At 57.6% G+C, this 17,812-nt stretch overlaps 1 protein-coding gene across 1 annotated transcript in view; it reads right to left on the bottom strand.

Moving 5' to 3' along the window:
* ATP2A3 (ATPase sarcoplasmic/endoplasmic reticulum Ca2+ transporting 3) overlaps positions 1-17,812 on the bottom strand; it is a 53,285-nt gene that overhangs the window by 11,755 nt on the left and 23,718 nt on the right. The window contains exons 6-12 of the mRNA XM_044667644.1: positions 10,771-10,859; positions 8,657-8,759; positions 8,393-8,524; positions 7,890-8,015; positions 5,479-5,697; positions 4,934-5,269; positions 4,385-4,605 (exon numbers count right to left, since the gene is read on the bottom strand). Coding sequence (XP_044523579.1) covers positions 4,385-4,605; positions 4,934-5,269; positions 5,479-5,697; positions 7,890-8,015; positions 8,393-8,524; positions 8,657-8,759; positions 10,771-10,859 — 1,226 coding nt within the window. The remainder of the gene's footprint in view (positions 1-4,384; positions 4,606-4,933; positions 5,270-5,478; positions 5,698-7,889; positions 8,016-8,392; positions 8,525-8,656; positions 8,760-10,770; positions 10,860-17,812) is intronic.

Here is a 17,812-nt window from a genome sequence, read left to right as displayed (position 1 = left end):
TAATGAATCAATGTCAACACCTACTATGTATGCACTTATTAACACAGCATCCAAAAAACTGAATTAGAAGATTAAATAGAAAGTACAACTATAATAATGGGGATCTTAATGTACCTCTTCCAGATCCAGAAAAATTGAACCAAAAAATAAATAAGGAAGACATTAAAGACCTAAATAAAATTTTAGAAAAATTAAGTATGATATACACCTCTGGTTATTACTGAATGGAAGTAGAAAGGAATTCACATACTCCTCTAAGCTACACATGTCGCCTTTACAAAAACTGACCATGTACTGAGACACGAAGACTTCACCAAAAAAACATACAAAAGGAGAAATACTAAACACATCATTTACCAATCATAATGCAGTAAAAAACTATATTCAATAATGAGCCCCAAAAGAAAGAAATTAAAAGTAATTGGAAATCAAATAATATAATTCTAAAGAACTGATAGTTCAAAGAACAAATTATAGAAATGATAGAAAATTTCACCAAAAAAATTATGAGAGAATATACCAAAAACTTATAGGAAGTGGATAAAAGAGTTATGAGAAGAAATTCTATGTAATGTAATGCTTTCATCAACAAAAGAAAAAAGGTCAATTAATTGGACATATAATTTCAAAAAGCTTAAACAACAAATAAAAAATCCTCAACTAAAAAGGCAAAATAGAAATTATGAAAATTAGAGATGAATAAAATTGAAAGCAAAAAGATCATTACATTAATAAATAAAAGGTTAAAAAAACTAATCAAATAGGGAACACTTAGGTGGCTCAGGGGATTGAGAGTCAGGCCTAGAGATTTAAGATCCTGGGTTCAAATCTGGTCTCAGACATTTCCTAGCTATGAGATCCTGGGCAAGTCATTTAACCTCTATTGCCTAGCCCTTACTGCTCTTCTGCTTTGGAATCGATTCAAGGTATTGATTCTAAGATGAAAGGTAAGGTTTTATTTTGTTTTTTTTAACCAACTTATCAAATAGAGAGTTAATTAATATGATATAAGAGAGAGAGGAAAACCAAATAATTCACATTCAAATGAAAAGGGATACTTGACAACAAAGAGAAATACAATAGGGGGCAGCTGGGTAGCTCAGTGGAGTGAGAGTCAGGCCTAGAGACAGGAGGTCCTAGGTTCAAATCTGGCCTCAAGACACTTCCTAGCTGTGTGACCCTGGGCAAGTCACTTGACCCCCATTGCCCGCCCTTACCACTCTTCCACCTATGAGACAATACACTGAAGTACAAGGGTTTTAAAAAAAAAAGAGAGAGAAATACAAGAAATTCTTAGAAACTATTCTGCCCAATTATATAGTAACTGATAACTTGGAGAAAAGGGATGTCTACATACAAAATTATAGCTAATCAAATCAAGAAATAAATTATTCAAATAACCCAATATCAGAAAAGTCTTTGAAGAAGCCATAAATGAACTCCCAGAGAAAAATCTCTTTAGGATCAGATGAATTTGCAATTTAATTCTACCAAAAATTCAAAGATGAGTAAGATCAACAGTGCATAAACCATTTGCAGCTGTAAGAACATCTCTTTCTTCCATTTCTTTCTATAATACAAAAATGATCTTGATACCAAAACCAGAGAAAGACAAAGGGAAGAAAGACCAATATCCCTAATGGAAAGGGGGAAAGGAAGAAATATTGACATAGCTTTTGCCTCCAGCGAATGTGTTGGGTTTCAGCTCCATTATTGTCTTCATCAAGTCCTGCCCAGAATAAATTGCCAGGAAATTCATGATGATGATGATGATGACCTCAGCTTTGCTACTCTCACCTCATTGCTTCTGCCTCTCTGATTGGAGGGCCGGAGGGTGGAGCAAAGTCTCCTCCTAAACTCTCCCTTTAGCAGGGACTCAAAAGGCTAGCCAGCTCCTCATTTGCCACCAGCTGCTCTGCTCAGTTCCAACTCCACCCTCACTAAACCTCCATGCCAGCTATCCTTTCTCTTCTCCAATTTCTTTAGCCTATTGTCTTCCCTCCATAAGACGGTAAGCCCTTTGAGAGCAGGGACTCTTTTTCTTAGCATTTTGCACAGTACTTGGCTTAGAGTAGACGATTACCAAGTGTTTCTCATATCACAAACAGTACTACTCTGTACTAGGCTTTATAAATACTATTTCATTTTATCCTCTCCTCCCTGCCTTTTAGTCTTTCTCTGTCTCTGTTCCTCTCTTCTCTCTTTCCTCTCTACCTCTCCCCCATCTCCTCTCCGTTTCTCCCCTCTCTTACTCTTTCTCTGTCTCTTCTTTCATTATCTCTTCCCTCTCCTCTCTATCTCTATCTTTCTCTGTTTCTCTCTCTCCTCTCCCCATCTCTTCTCTGTCTGGCTCTCTGTCTCCCCTCTCTCTGTGTCTCCCTGATCTCCTCTCTGTCTCTTGGTCTTTCTCTGTCTCTCTTCTCTGTGTGTCTCTCCTCTCTGTCTCTCTGCCTCTCCTCTTTTTTATCTCTCAGTATTTTTCTGTCTCTCTCTGTACCTCTCCCCCCTCTCCTCTTGGTCTCAGTCTTTTTCTCTTTTCGTCTTAAAAAATGCTGTTTGTGTTCTGGGCTGGTCATGTGGGAGAGGGCTGAGGCGCCATTAGAGGAAATTGTGGTGATGCCAAAACAAGAAGAGCCATAAAACATTGTTAAGAAGAGACAAGATCCCCCTCTGCCTGAGAGGGCGAGAGACAGAGACTGAACCAGAGGCCCCTCTGCTCCCCTTGAGCCTGGGGATGTGTGTTTTTCTTCATTGTTTTGGGAATCAAGTCAGGGTGGTTGTGAGGGGTGGGAGCAGGGACCAAAGAGCTGCCAGCAGTTAACAGGGTGTCTGTGGCCAAGTCACTTCACCTCGGTTTCCTACTGTGTCAAAGAGGGGAACTGAACTGTTTGTTTATCTCTATCAATGTCTTCATATGTTCTAACATTTGTTCTACAACCGGGTTAGTAACTTCAGCCTTTCCAAATGTGAAAGCCAGCACCTTCCTCAGAATCATTAGGGCCCCATAGCAAGTTGCAGTCATGGCTATCCCTGACGGTACATAAGCCAAGGCATCCCCCACTGTTATCATTAGCCAAAGGTAAGGGTCATAGATCTCTATCACCCTTTTGAAAAATTGGGGAACTGTGATAAGCCAAAATGTGGCACACGTCTGCCAAATCCCATACAGCAAGGCCCCAGAGCACCCCAAAGTAACAACTGCCCTAGTGATCATACCGGCCATATTTATATCCCTTCCCCACTAGGTTCTAGAGTGCAAATCCTAGGCTGGCTCGCCAAAACTGCTGGGTTGATAATAACAGATATTTTGGAGAAGCAGATAATTACGTCAGGGCCAGTAACCTCCAAGCCACTTCTTCTCACCGCGCTGACCGACAGGCTTCGGTGAGAAGGGAGGGGGCTGGACACTCCTGGCTCTCAAACCCCTCCCCCCAAGCAGTTGATTTTCAGTTGGGATAATGGAGACTGACTGAGGTACTTCTGGTAAGTTTCTGTTGAAGCTGAACTCTAATGATGTCCCCTTTCTTTAACTTCTATTCCTCACAGGTCTGATAGAGGAATAAGTAGAAGAAGCAAGTTATCTGAATGTTGAAGGACGAGAGAGATGATCTTCTTAAACCTGGCAACTGACAGGGTTCAAGCTAGGTGACCAGACTTGAGCAGTGACTATCCCCAAAGAATTCCCAGGCACAGATATGGTGGGTGAAGCTTATATTAAGAAGTAAAAGGAAAAGCTAGAGGGGGTAATTAGGGTTTAAATAAGGAAAAGGTGACCCTGATTCTGTTAGGTTGAAGCTGCCCTTCCCCCCCACAGGAGGGGGTGAAGGGCCCTTGGCTAAACTGGCTCTCTTGCTAATAGTTAATATTTCTAATCACTAAACCTCTAAATAATTGTTATATTGATATTGATAAGGATTAACCCTACAAAGCCAGCTAACCCCAGAGTAGAAACCACGATGGCTTATGCCACAACGGCCACTCAGGTGAAGCCCCAAGTCAGGAGCAGTAAGCAGTGATCCGCTCACCTCAACCCCCTCTCAACTGCCCCTCACCCAAAGTTCTCCAGGGGGGTCCCCTGGAATTCTGGGCGAGGCTGACCCTGTATTTTGCAGGGGTTCCATGCTGCCATCTCTACATAACAGGAACTGGATGAGAGGAGATGGAAAGTGCCTCCCCCTGGGCTGCTCTGCTCCCAGCCCTGATGCTCCAGGATCTTGGCTCTAAATTGCCCCCAGCATGGACACTGTGGTCTACGTTCCCAGGCTCACTCCGGGGTTCTAGGGTGACCTAGGTTCTGGGTTCCAAAGCCCCCCTAGTTCTGGGCTCTCCCCGGGGGACAGAGTCCAGAGGGCCGTGCGTGAGCAGGGCAGGAGGCGGCTCTTACCACACGACCTCTCCGACGTTGGAGGAGATGAGATAGCGGATGAATTGCTTCATGTTGTTGTAAATGGCCCGGCCCTCCTCCACGGCCGCCACGATGGTGGAGAAGTTGTCGTCGGACAGCACCATCTCCGCTGCCGACTTGGCCACGGCCGTCCCCGAGCCCATGGCGATGCCGATCTCGGCCTTCTTGAGGGCAGGGGCATCATTCACGCCATCTCCAGTCTGCCGGGAGAGCCCGGGGAAGAGGGGGAGCGTCCAGCAGGGCACCCACCGGCAGAGAACCCGCCGGGGCACACGCTCCCCACAACCAGTCACGGGGGGCCCTGCTCCCTCACCCCGGCCCCGCCGCGGGCAATGGGCATTCTCTGGGCCTTCAGGGGAGGACGTACGCAGGCCATGAGCCCAGATGGCATCTGCAGAGTGAGCCCGGCGCCCCCTCCCTGGGGGCGGCTGAGCGCGGCATCCCTCCGCCCTGCCTCCCGGCCTCCGCGCCTTCCCCTCCCTCAGGTCCGCACCAAGGGGTGCCCCTGCCCAGCCGCCCGCCCCTCACCATGGCTGTGATCTCATGGAAGGACTGCAGGTACTCCACGATCTTGGACTTGTGGGAGGGCTCCACGCGAGCGAAGCAGCGGGCCGTCCGGCAGGCGTCGCGCTGCTGCTCGGGAGCCATGTCGTCGAACTCGCGGCCCGTGTAGGCTTTGCTGGACACGTCCTCGGTCTCGGAGAAGATGCCGATGCGCCGGCAGATGGCCACGGCCGTGCCCTTGTTGTCCCCCGTGATCATGATCACTCGGATGCCGGCCCTGCGGCACATCTCGATGGACGAAGCGACCTCCTTCCGGGGAGGGTCCAGCATCCCCACGCAGCCCACGAAGGTCAGGTCCACCTGGAGGCGGGAGCAGCGCGCAGGGTGTTTGCACAGCCTGGGGGCGCCCTGGGGCGGGGGTGCTGGGGGCGCCCTAGGGGGAGGCAGCAAGGGTGCTGGGGGGCCTGGAAGGGGGGCGGCAGGGCTAATGGGGGGCCTGGAAGGGAGGTGGGAGACGCCACGGGGTGCCGGCGGTGCAGGCGAAGGGGCTCAGGAGGGAGGCTCCTCACCTCATAGTTGATGAACTTGGAGGCATCGTCCAGCTGCATGTCCTCCATCTTGCGGGGGGAGTCGCGGGTGGCCAGGGCCAGACAGCGCAGGGTGTCGATGCCCGTCCCCCAGTCCCGGATCCGGGCCAGGATCTTCTCCCTGGCAGCAGGGGTGAGGGGCGCCGTGCGGCTGCCAATCCGCATGTAGCTGCAACGCTCGATCACGCTTTCCGGGGCTCCCTGTGGAAGGGAACAGAGAGGGGTGGGAGGGCGGCTCTGGGCAGGCCACACCCCGGAAGCACCTTCCAGAAGATCTCCCAGACCGGCCCTCGGCGGCCTCCCCTCCAGCCCGTGCCCAGAGAATCCCGTCCCCAGGCTCCTGGGGCAGGAGCTGGGCTGCACGTGCACCCGCCTGCCCGGGGGGCCTTCTCTGGACACTTGCTCGCTCCCGGGGCCACCTGGATGGCCCGCTGCAGGCCTGGCCCACGGGGCTGGCTGAGAAAGGCCGATGGGGAGCCAGTCTGGCCAGACTGACCAGCCCAGGCCCAGCGGGGAGGCCCCAGCTTTCCTGCAGAGGCGAGTGTGGCTGGGGCTCCATCCCAGGCCGCTCCTCTGGGTGAGAAGCCAGGCGGCTTCCCCCGATTAGCCACAGGAACCTGGCCCTGGGGAGGCCCGGCCCAGCTGCTGTGGGCCCCTGGACCGGCCCACAGTCTCTCGCAGCCACGGCTGCCCTTGACTTAAGGCCGGGCACGGGATGGGTTGCCAGGACAAATCAGCCTCCCTGTGACCAGCTGAAGTCGAGAGGCTGGAGAGAAGCCGGTCAGCAGCCAGGGAAGATCTCCTGTCTGGGGAGGGAGGCGGGCAGAGCCCAGAGACAGAGAGGTCTCCACTGCCAGCTCCTGCAGCTGCTGAGCCCCAGGGCCCGGGGTCTCCCACAGCCTCCCCCAGAGCCGGGCAGACGCCGCGAGATCACGGCTGGGAAAGCCTGGGGGGGGCTCCCTGGTCCGTGGTCCCGATCGCCACCTGCCAGGTCCCACCTGCGCAGTCCCTGATGCCATCCTGTGCCAGCCCTCAGAGGCGGGCTATGCCCGGGGCACTAAGGAGCTGGCAGAGCGAGATCCCCAGGGCCAGGGCCTTCACGGAGCCTTGCTGGAGCCTCTCTCGGAGGTGGGCTGCCAGCCCCGGGCCCCTTCCTTGGAGCCTCCCGTGCCCTGGGGATGACTCGACGGGCTCCGTGGCTGGGGGTCCCCATCAGCCCGCAGGAGCCCCAGACCTTCCTGGTTAACGTTTGTTTGTGACTGATAAAGCACAGAGGGAACGTCTCTCAGACCTGTCATGGCCCGGCGCCAATGCGCCGGGCACTGGGCTTAGGCTCCAAGAAGACTAGCAGCCTAGAACCCTGGGTCGAACTTAGAATGATGGAATCTAGTCCTGGCTGGGGGAAGCAGGGCAAAGACAACAGAGCAAGTGGAAGAGGGAAGCCCAGTGGTTAGGGATGCCAAGGCAGGGACTGGCTCAGGGACAAGCAGGTGTCTGGGTTCAGGGGGCCTCCCCTGGGATGGAGGGACCCACAAGGCAAGCCCTGGGCCCGAGACCTCCAACTGACTCCTCAGTGATCAGGGAGACGTGGGGGGTTCCCCCGGGGTCCTCTCCTGTCCTTCTGGCCTCTCTCCTCACCCCAACCCTGCACCAATGGGGCATCTCAGCACCCACGAGGCAAGCCCTGGGCCCCAGAGACCTCTGAGTGACTTTCCTGGCATCCTAAGGGGAGCTGCAAGCTGGGGCCACCTTTGGGCAGGGAGGCGAGTTCGGCCCCTGGTCCAGGGTACACAGAATTGCCAACCCTCAGCATGAGAAAGGGCATACTCAGCTTAAATACTCCCAGGGACAGAGAGCTCACTCCCTTTCAGGACAGCCCAGGCCATTATCATCGTGCCAGTCTTATTTCCTGAGCTGGCAGCCGGCTCTTGGTACCTCCAGCCGTCTGGAGCCGCCCAGTCGTGCCCACTCCTTCCTCCATTCACATCCCCCAAGTCTGAGCTGAATGTGCCCAGAGCCTCCGGAGGCTCCCTGCCTCGGCTCACTGGGCTCTGCTCAGGCTGGGGCCTCCCCGGGACCCCCGGAGGAGGGGGGCAGCACCGGCCCCATTTGAAAGAGAAGGAAAAGGAGGCTGGGGAGGGGGCAGCTGGGTAGCTCAGTGGATTGAGAGCCAGGCCTAGAGACAGGAGGTCCTGGGTTCAAACCCGGCCTCAGACACTTCCCAGCTGTGTGACCCTGGGCAAGTCACTTGACCCCCATTGCCTACCCTTACCACTCTTCCACCTAAGAGCCAATACACAGAAGTACAAGGGTTAAAAAAAAAAAAAAGGAGGCTGGGAGGGCAGAGTCTCAAGCCAGGGCCCTCTCCTCTCCGCCCCCCGGGGAGAACGGACCTTCACAAACAACTTGCTGCCCGTGGTGGGCTGGCTCAGGCCGACGGGCGTGCAGTACACGGACATGGACTTGCGGTCCCGGGAGAACTCCAGGGTGCACTCCTTCTTCATCAGCTGCCTGATGACCTGGAGGGAGACGGAGACGGGCACGGGGCGATGGCCGGAGCGGATAAGCAAGGCTCCCTCGGGCCTCTACCTTCTGCGTGCCAGGCACCGCGCTAAGTCGTGGGCAAACGAGGAGGCCAAAGGCAGCTTCTGCCCGAAGGAGGCTCTGGTCAGGGCGCCCCTGCGGCCCCTTGTCTAGGGCTTTCCTCCATGTGACTCTGCTCCCCCCCCCCCCATGGCCCAGCAGGGGCCCCTCATCCCCTTTCTTTCCTCTTTCCACAGATCCTGACCCCAAGGCCTCCGCTTCGGGCTCAAGAAGGAACCACCAGGCTCGGAGTCCCCGACGAGGGGCCAGACTGGAGCCTGGGCCTGTGGGGGGCCCCCGAGGCCCCACTCACCCCATTGCAAGCTCCGGCTCTCTCCACCCTGGACAGGCGGCTCACATCCGTGTCGAAGACGTTCATCTTTTCCACCAGGCACGTGAGAGCCGTCTCTGTGGCCTCTCCGACCTTCTCGTAGACCTTCTTGGACTAAGGGAGGCACAGGGTCAGGGGAGCCTCGGCCCGAAGGTGCCCCGGGCCCTGCCAGCCCCGAGCTCCTGAGCCTTCTCGGCTCGGCTCGCTGCCTCTGGGGGGGGGCGCCCGGCTCTGCCAGCCACTCACCTCACTGTAGTCCAGCGACGAGTCGTTGCAGAAGGCACAGATGGTGGCCAGCTCGACCAGCCCGTCGTACTGGCTGCTGTGAACAGGCTCCCCGTCCTTCAGCCTACGAGAGCCGGAGCAGAGAGGTCAGGAGCGGCCTCCGCTCAGACCTCCCAGCCGCAGGGTCTCCGACCACGCGTGGCCTTCCTCCCGGCCTGCCCCTGCGGCGGGCCCTTCCCAGGATCCTCGTCCGGGTGACTCTGACCGTCCGCGTGTCCCTCGGGCTGCCCTGGGCCTCTGGACCACACGGCCTGGGAACTCGGAGATCCTCACATCCAGCCCCAGCTCCACTCGGCCTCCCGCCTCAAACTGCCCCTTAGACTCTGGGAGTGGGCGTCCTGCGAACCTCTCAGAAGCAGTACCGCGGGGCAGGCGAGAGGGCCGGGCAGTGGCGGTCAAGAGACTTGGCCAGGGTCACCCGGCTAGGCCACACTGGAACCCAGGCCCTCCCCGCTCCGGGCCTGGCTCTAGCCACTGAGCCACCCCACTGTCCTCCTGGAAACAACTTAAACGGACTTCATTCTCTTCCTCAGAGCGGCCCCGTCACTGCCATCCTCTTGGTCGCCCCCAGGCCGAAGGGCCCGGCAGGCTCCTGCTAGATGAGCCTGAAGTGGCCCACGAGACTCCCCGATCTCACACCCACCAGCCTGGCTCTGGGAGGGGCCACGCCAAGCCCAAGGAAAGAGCAGCCTTGCAGGGCCGGAGACACCCCCAGCAGAGGGCACTGTTGGCCCATGGAGCCAGCCTTGAGGCCCTGCAGAGCTGGTAGGGGTCCTCCGGGGCAACCCACCTCTGCACAGGCTGCCCACCCTCACACAAAGGTGCCCCCCAGCCCAGTCGTTCCCAGCTCAGACTTCGGCACCCCAGATGGAGCCTGACCGGCTACCCAGAGGCCAGTGGGACTTGGGCCTCCTGACACACACGTCCAGCTTCCCTCAAGGCAGCCCACATGGACCTTGTGGTTCGCTGGGCCCCTCGGATCTTTTTCAGGCAAACTGCTGGGAAACGGCTAGAACTTAACTGTCTTGTTCGCATGAGGTCAAGTGGATCTTTTGAACCCAACACGCTGCCTTCATTGGAATAATTCAGCCCAACAGTGTTCGCCCTGGATCCTGACTCTGGCTTTCCCCAGGCAGCTGCTGCCCTTAGCTCTGGGCCCCCACACTGGGGGAGCCTCTGCCTTTGCCTCTTCCAAGTCAAAAATAAAAACGGTAACAAGCCCAGAGCTCCCTCCTCCAAGCTGGCCTCCAACTCTAAATAACCAACCGCTCTTTGGGTCGGCAGCGCCAAGGCCCAATCGGCAGTGCTCCCATCGCGCCCATCTCTCCATCCTGCCCACGAGGAAGGCCCAAGAGGGTCCTTCCAGAGCTTGGCTAAAGCCCAGGTCGCTGGCAGCTCCCCCCCCCCCGCCACAGAAAGGAAAGATCGGCCCAGGCCGTCCACAAAGGAAGCGCCTCCTCCAAGGTTACCCTTGCCAAGGGGGCCAATGGCAAACACACCCCAGCCTAGGCTGGTCCAAGGCAAACACGGGAGGCTCAGCCCGAGCGCCAGCGATCCACCCAGCCTCGAAATGTCAGCATTCATTCCCATCGCCCTGGGGAGTCCGAAGAGGAAGCGCCAGAGTCCCCCCGCCCCAGCCCAGGCGCCGCCAACACAGGAATGCCAGCGGGGTGTTCCCAGCCCGTCACCGCCTGGGCCCGAAACCCACTCACTCCCCACTGGCGCTGCCTGCTCCAGCCCGGTTCTGAGGTCAGGACCGGAGCGGCTGCTTCGGGCTTCTTCACACTAACGGCCAAGGCTCAGCCCTCAGAGTGGGCCGAGGCCTCTCCGGGCACACGGCACAGGGCCGAGCCTGTGGGCAAAGAGGCATCCGGGAGCCCAGCCAGGCCACAGCTTTGGGGGGCCGAGGCTGCTCCGAGAGGCTCGAGGCTCAAAGTCCATCACCGGCATGTTCCCTGGAGGCCCCAACCTCTCAGAGCCAGGCCTCGGGGCCGGGAGAAGGGGGCCCAACCCCTCGATCCCCGGACACCGGGGGGGCCCAACCCCTCGATCCCCGGACCTCCAGCCATACTCACACTTGGCCTTCAGGTTCATAGGTGGAGCCCGTGATGCTGAACTCATGGAGGCTGCAGTCCCCTCCGTCCAGCTGGCCGATGATAAACATCTGTAGGGGACGCAGAAGCGGAGAGCTGAGCTGGAGGCTTCTGTCCAGAGCTGCGCACTTGGTGCGCTGCCTGGCACCCAGCAGGCGCTTAATAAATGTTTAGGAACTGACAGAGGGCGCCTGCCCGCCGTGGCTTCCTGCGCCAGCAGAGCGCTGCACCTCCACAGCTTCCGTCACAGGACGGTCCGTGCAGGGCACCAAGAACAAAACCCGGAGCCGTCCCTGCTGCTCCCCGGGGGCCCGGCACCAACCAAGGGCTTTTGGGCACAAACGCGCCAGGCAGCCTGGAGGCCCAGGAGGACGGGCCGCGGCCGTCTAGCCTTTGTGTCTCCCCCACACGGGCGCAGGTTGTGCACACGGCAGGCAGGCAGTCACTGTAGGCCAAACCGACTGCTGGGCAGAAAGGCGACTCTGGGGGCTCAGCAGGAGGTCCGTTCTCCCCGCTGCACGGATCTCAGAAGGAGGCCGGAGCTGGGACAGGGCAGCCCAACAAGCATGGGGGGCTTCAGAAGGCAGGCTCTGACCCCGGAGCCCCTGGCACCAAGCCCACTCCTTCAGACGAAGGGCTGAGCTCAGTCACCCACCTGGGGAGTGGCAGAGGAAGAACAGTGCCCGGGGCTCTGGCCATCGTCAGTCCCTTCACGTCAGCACCATAGCCAGGGCCAGGGGTAAAGCCGAATCACAGATCTGGGGCAGCCCTGGGCATGGGGAAATGGCGCACGAGCCCATCCTGGGCTGCCACCCCCTGCGTGCGGGTGGCGATGCAGTGGGCGATGGGAAGGCGGAAGGAGGGGAGGTGCCTAAGCTGCTGCCACCATCATGGGAACAGCAATGGCTGCCCAGGAGCCTTCTCTGACATGGACCCGTGTCTGCATGTCCTTCCAGGGACCCCGAACCCAGGAGAGGCATCTGGGCAGCCACATTCGTGTTTGTCATCGTGTGTGCGTGTGAGCTCTCCCTCCTGGCATCCCGTAGTCTGGGGTCCCACTTGTTAGTTCTACAGTGGCCGAGGCCGGCTTCCAGCCCAGGACAATCTGGAATGCTGAGGCCTCCCTTGGCGAGCAACCTGGGGTTCCACCTCCCACCCTTGCCCCATCGGAGGATGGGCAGAAGAGGGAAAGGACGAATGTTGGAGGAGCTGAGAACTGGCCTGGTTGTTGGGGCGGGCGAGCTCTGCCCCAACCCTGCCAGATCCGTGCCCGCCCTCTGACTGAGCCATGCCCTGAACAGCCTAGTGTCGGAGGAGAGAAAGGGAAAGGGTGTCGAGGCCCAGAATGTATTATCAAAAGAGGGAACGCGCACAGAAGTACTGCCTGATGGCCTCCACTGGAGCTTGGGGGCATCTTTCTATAGGAGAATGGGATGGAAATGGCATCCTGGGCCAAGAGGAGAGCTGGGGGAGGCAGCACTTATGGGAGCCTAGAGCCTGGCCCAGGACTCCCAAGTGGACACAGAGGAGATGCAAGCCCGAAGAAGACGAGGAGGAGGAGACAGAGCTCGTTCCGCAGAGGGTTCTAGTGGCCTTTGCCCCAAGCCTCTGTCTCTCAGCACCTGTGACATCCCTGCCCTGGACCACCCCTCCATCCTGGAAGTCCCTTCTCCCATAGGTGAGTCCTTCCTGAGACCCCTGTTCTGAGGTGGGGCCAGACCAGCCACCCTTCCCTCTCTGGACTTCACTGCTCAGGCCCCTGGGGCTCCTCAGCTCCCCTCCATGGACAGTCTTTCCCCATTAGAATGGAAGGGCCTTGAAGGCAGGGACTGGACCTGTATTCCCAGTGCTCAGCACAGAGCCAGGGACAGAGTAAGCCCTTCACGAATGTGTCTGGGCTACAGTAAACCAAATTGCTCTGTTCTCTGTATGGGAGGGTCTCCTCTCTGCCCCTCAGACTGCAAGCTCCCTGGGGGCAGCAGACAAGGACGCATCCCATCCTGGACTGGACATGGAGGTGGCACGTGATCTTACGAGCTGACACAGGGCCAAAGGTCAGCAAGAGGGCTCTCATTCCCTGGAAGAAGTCATCTTAGCTGTAGGGAACCCCATTACAGTCCTCCAAGAGAGAACAGTCTGAGGGAAGGGAGGGAAGATGCTCGCCAAGGGGAGATATTTGCTTGTCTTTTGCCTCTCCTTCTTCATGAGGCCTGGCCAGACACCAGAAGTCATCTGGCCTCTCTCTGCTCTCTAGGCAGTTTAGGACCAGCCTCACCTCTGACATGGGGAGTCCAAGCTGGAGGCCCAGATTCCCCCATCCCTGAGCTCGTGCCTCTGAGAGCCCAGGGCCCTGACTCAGCTGCAGCAGTGTCCTTAAAGAGGTCCTTTCTTATGAAGGGGCGTCCCTCGATTGGGGAATGGCTGAACAAATTGTGGTATCTGATGGTGATGGAATACTATTGTGCTGAAAGGAATGATGAATCGATGGATTTCTATATGAACTGGAATGACCTCCATGAACTGATGCAGAGTGAAAGGAGCAGAACCAGGAGAACATTGTATACAGAGATGGATACATTGTAGCACAATCGAATGTAACTGACTTCTCTACTAGCAACAATGCAATGATCCAGGATGATCCAGAGGAACTTATAAGAAAGAATGTATCCACACCCAGAGAAAGAACTGTGGGAGCAGAAATGCAGAAGAAAAATGTATGATTTATCACTTGTATATAAGGGCATAAGATTTGGGGATTTGACTTTAAAAGACTGCTCTATTGCAAAAATGAATAATATAGAAATAGGTATCAAGTGATAACATTTGTATAACCCAGTGGAATTGCTTGTCAGCTCCAGGAAGGGGGAGGAAAGAAAATAAATCACGAAACCATGGAAAAATGTTTTAAAAAATTGAAAATTAAAAATCCTTTAAAAAATAAAGGTATACCAATAGAGCTGATTTTTTCCCCTTTAAAAAAAAAGAGGTCCTTTCCTAAGAAAGGTATGTCTGTGGGAGTTTGTGAGAGTGTATGTCTGTGTCTGTGTGAGTGTGTGCGCATGGGTCTGTGTGTGTGTGTGTGTGTGTGTGTGTGTGTGTGTGAGTGAGTGTATCTGTGGGTGAGTGAGCATGTGTGTGACAGCATGAGACTGTGTGTGACTGAGAGTGTATGTGTGGAGGGAGCTTTGTGGGAGTGCAGAGAAGTGGAGGGCAGTGTAGCAGGGAAGCATGTGTGTGTGTAAGAGTGGGCATGAATGGGGGTGAGTGGCAGAGCAGATGGCATTTCCCTAGCACACTTGCCACTGCCTGATGAGACACTAGGGATGTCATGTGGACCATGGGGGATGCCTGCCAAGGGGGAAAGCCCTGTGCCCAGGCTCTTGCCCTCCTAATCTGCTGGACACCAGAGACACTCACACCTGCCATGGACGGGTGCTAGGGACACTGCAAACATTCTCTTTGCTTTAATGGCCACTTCTGAAGCCCTGTGATGTCCCTTGGCAGAAGGCCCCTCTGCCACCGATTCCCCTGAGCCCCTCAACACCTGTGGGCATACTCTCAGGAGTAGCAGGGGCCGGGTTCGTGGTGAGCGAGGCATCCTGCCCTGCCCCAGCCAGGCCAGCCCTCAGGCGCAGGGCCTTGAGTTCCTGGCCAGCTCACTGGGGCCTCGAGGGCCGGGGTCGGCTGACACAGTCTCTGAGACCCCTGAAGAGGCATCCAGGCGGGGCTTCATTAAAACTATCTTTTAAATGTTTCCCTACTCTGCCATTGGCTGCTTTACTTCGCCACTAACCCAGCTGCCATTTCCTAGATCGTTCTTCGGTTTTCCCGAAGCCTCCCCTGTTTTGCTCCCGTCATTGTCTCCGGTTTCTAAATTGACTCCATGGCGGGCGTGATTTGTGCCTCTTCCCATTCCCCGGGGTTTTTTCCGCCCGAGCATGCATCTATTTTGGGGAGAATTCTCTGTGTCCTTGGAGACTTTGCTGGCTCGCCTTTTTTCCATTCTGTTCTCCCCATCTGTCCAACTTTCCCAGCTCACTCAGTAAACACTCTGCTCCAGGAGCTCTTGGCTGTTGGTGTTCTCGCTTCATTTATCATGGTTCGATCATGGGGTGTTGAGGTCCTCCGCCACTTCTCCGGGCACACATGTGTTGGGCTGAGCCGCTTCTGCTGTTGACTGACACATCATTCCTGGCCACCAGGCGGTCTGGGGCATGGCTACGTGCGAGGGCTCCTTCTGCCAGGATGTCCTCGTCCGTTTTCTGACTCGCGTCCAGCCTGGCCCGATGCTCTCCCATCTTTTTTAGAACTCAGATGGGACCTGAGGCGCTCATTCTGTTCTCTTCTGAGCCGAGTTTGCTGCAAAGCCAAGGCACCTCCTGCCTGGCATTTCTGGAGAAGTTGGTTGGTCCTTGGCCCTTTCCCGCAATGCTGCAATCCAGAATCCTTCCTTGCCATTAGAGCTCGGACGTCAGGCCATCACGTGTATGGAAAATCTTGACCCCTGCACACCTCTGGGCCGGCGTCCTGGGCTTCTTTCCACTTAGGGCTACTGCCTCTGGCTGGCCATGCTGGGGACCGTTCCCTTCTGCTTCATTCTTGAACGATGGGAGGATGCTGGCCGCTCTCCCTCCCGCGGGCATCCCAGCTGGTTTGGGTTGGCAGAGCCCTCCTGGGCACACTCTTTGCGGCCAGGATGCGCCACATGGCCCCTGAACGGGGGGGACGGAGAGGGTACAGCCTGCCAGAGGAGGCTGCAGCAATGACCGAGGGACACTGCCCTGGGGAGGAGGATGGGAGGAGAAGGAGGTGGAGGGCAGGCACACAGCTGGAGGGAGGGACATCCAGGGCTGGTAGAAGGAAGGTGGCAGGAAGGCCCCCGGCATGGTTGGGGAAGACCCCACGGGGGCTCTTACAGGAGGGGAGCCATCCACGCCCAGGCACCCCCAGGATGAGCAGAGGCTGCCACCTGCACCAGGGAAGAGAGTGTGCACCGGGCAGACTCCCGAGACCCTGCAGCCAAGGCCCTCCGGATGCTCCGTGGAAGCTGCTGCTTCGTCTCCTCTCGTCATCTCGGGAGGGGCTGGAAGTTTTCCTTTAATGCGACACAGATCCGTGTCTTCCCTGGCAGAGAAAGAGGGGCCTCCCTCGATTCGGGTCACCACTGAACGCTTCCGGGGTAGCTGGGCCCTCGGGGGGCCTTGCCGGGGTCACCCGGTCAGGCCGGGTCCGAGGCAGGACTGGGGGCCCCGGGCTTCCTAGCTCCCAGAATCGGCTCTTCCCCCCTTGCCATGTGTCTGTCCTCCTCGGGCTCGGCGTCCTCTCTGGTTAACTGGCTTTCTTGGCATTCCCTGAATCTCTCCTGGCACAAGCCCAGCTGGCACGGGCCTATCGGCCTCTGGTCCCCCGGCTCTCCTCCGCTCCAGAACGTCCTTATCACCCCATCGGCCGCGGGGCAGCTATCTCCAGGGCTTTGCCCTTGTCCTTGTTTCTGGGGCTCAGAGAGGCAGTGTGGCATTCTGGTCAAAGAGCAGTCCTGGGTGCGAGTCCTGCCTTCGCCACCTCCTGACTGTGGCCATGGGTCCAGACAACTCTAACACAGTACCCTGCGGAGGAAGGTGCCGCCTGCACAGGCCGAAGGGGCTTCCTCACCTGAAAGCTCCGGGAATCGCAACTCCAGGCGCTGCCCTGTGGGCCTCCCAGCCAGCCAAAATGGCCAACCATGTTCCAGACCTCGAGGTCCATGTACCCTCTCCACACCTTTGCCCAGGCCATGCGCCCATACGAGACACTAGTCCTTCCTCGCCGCCGCCTCTGAATGCAAAGCTGGGCCAAAAAGCCGCCTCTTCCAGGAAGCCTTTCCTGGCTGGATTCCCTTAGCTGCACCTCAAAGAAATCAGGAGATCTGGGTTTGGTTCCCGGCGTGCCCCCAGCAGAACTTGAACCCCCGAGGACGGGGCCACCCTTCGCTTGGTCTCTGAACCCCCGGCGCCTCTCCCAACGCCTGGTATGCAGCAGGCGCTCATTCGTGCTTGCTCGCCCGGAGTGGGCCCCAGAGGCCGGGCGCAGCCTCCCTGGGCTTCCATCAGCCGCCAGCGCTGGCTCTGGGCATCCGCGGGGCCACCCCGCTGCTAAGGCAAAGCACGAGGGAGTCAGGGGGCCCCCCGGCCCAGCCCCACGTTCAGGGAGGAGATCCTGCTCGGCCCGACCCTCAGAATCCAGTGAGGGCGCGACAGCTGCCTAGCCAACAGGCTGTGTGAGCTTGGACGAGTCACTCGTCCACTCTGGACCTCCCTTTCTGGATGGGGACACGAGGGGCTTGGGCTCAACAGGGCCAAAGTACATAAACTCTAAGCCCGCCCCCACCCCACCCCTGTCACTCCTCTAAAAGCATGCTAGGAAGGGCAGTGCAGCCTGGTGGACGGAGCCCCTGAGCAGGGGGGCAGGAAGGAGCCCCCCACCCCCGCCTGCACGCTGAGCTGTGTGGCCTTCGAGCCAAGGACGGCGCTCCTGGGCCTCCCCGAGAGAGGACAAAGGCTCGGAGGAAGGCGAGTACTTCCAGCAAAGCCCTCCTCCCAGCCGCCATCGCCCCCTTCTCTCTCAGGAGACGCCTTTGGGCTTTACCCGGGTGGCGGCCCAGGCAGGGGCAGGCCGAGGCTTCGTCGGCGACCCAGAAAGGCAGCGGCGGGAGGCCAAGCCGGCAGGGCAGACCCAGCCACGGCAGCCCGACGGGCTCACACCAATCTGAGGAAGCCGACCGGGCAAAAATCGGAGGTTTTAGGAACTGGGTCCAAAGCTCTGCAGCCGAGCCAGGAGGGCGAGCTCGGGCCGACCAGAGCTCAGCAGGAACCTGCGGCGCCCCCAGCCGCCCCCCACCTGGAAGAACAAGGCGTGGGCTCCCGGGGCTGGGGGGGCTCCCGGGAGTGCAGGGCTCGGGGCTGGGGGGCTCCCGGGGGTGCAGGGCTCGGGGCTGGGGGGCTCGGGGCTGGGGGGCTCCCGGGGCAGGGGGCTTGGCCAGCTGGGC

The sequence above is a fragment of the Gracilinanus agilis genome, chromosome 3 (assembly GCF_016433145.1).
Source record: "Gracilinanus agilis isolate LMUSP501 chromosome 3, AgileGrace, whole genome shotgun sequence".
Lineage (NCBI taxonomy): Eukaryota > Metazoa > Chordata > Mammalia > Didelphimorphia > Didelphidae > Gracilinanus > Gracilinanus agilis.
The sequence above is the reverse complement of the archived record's forward strand: the minus strand, read 5'-3'. Positions and strand labels throughout refer to the sequence as shown.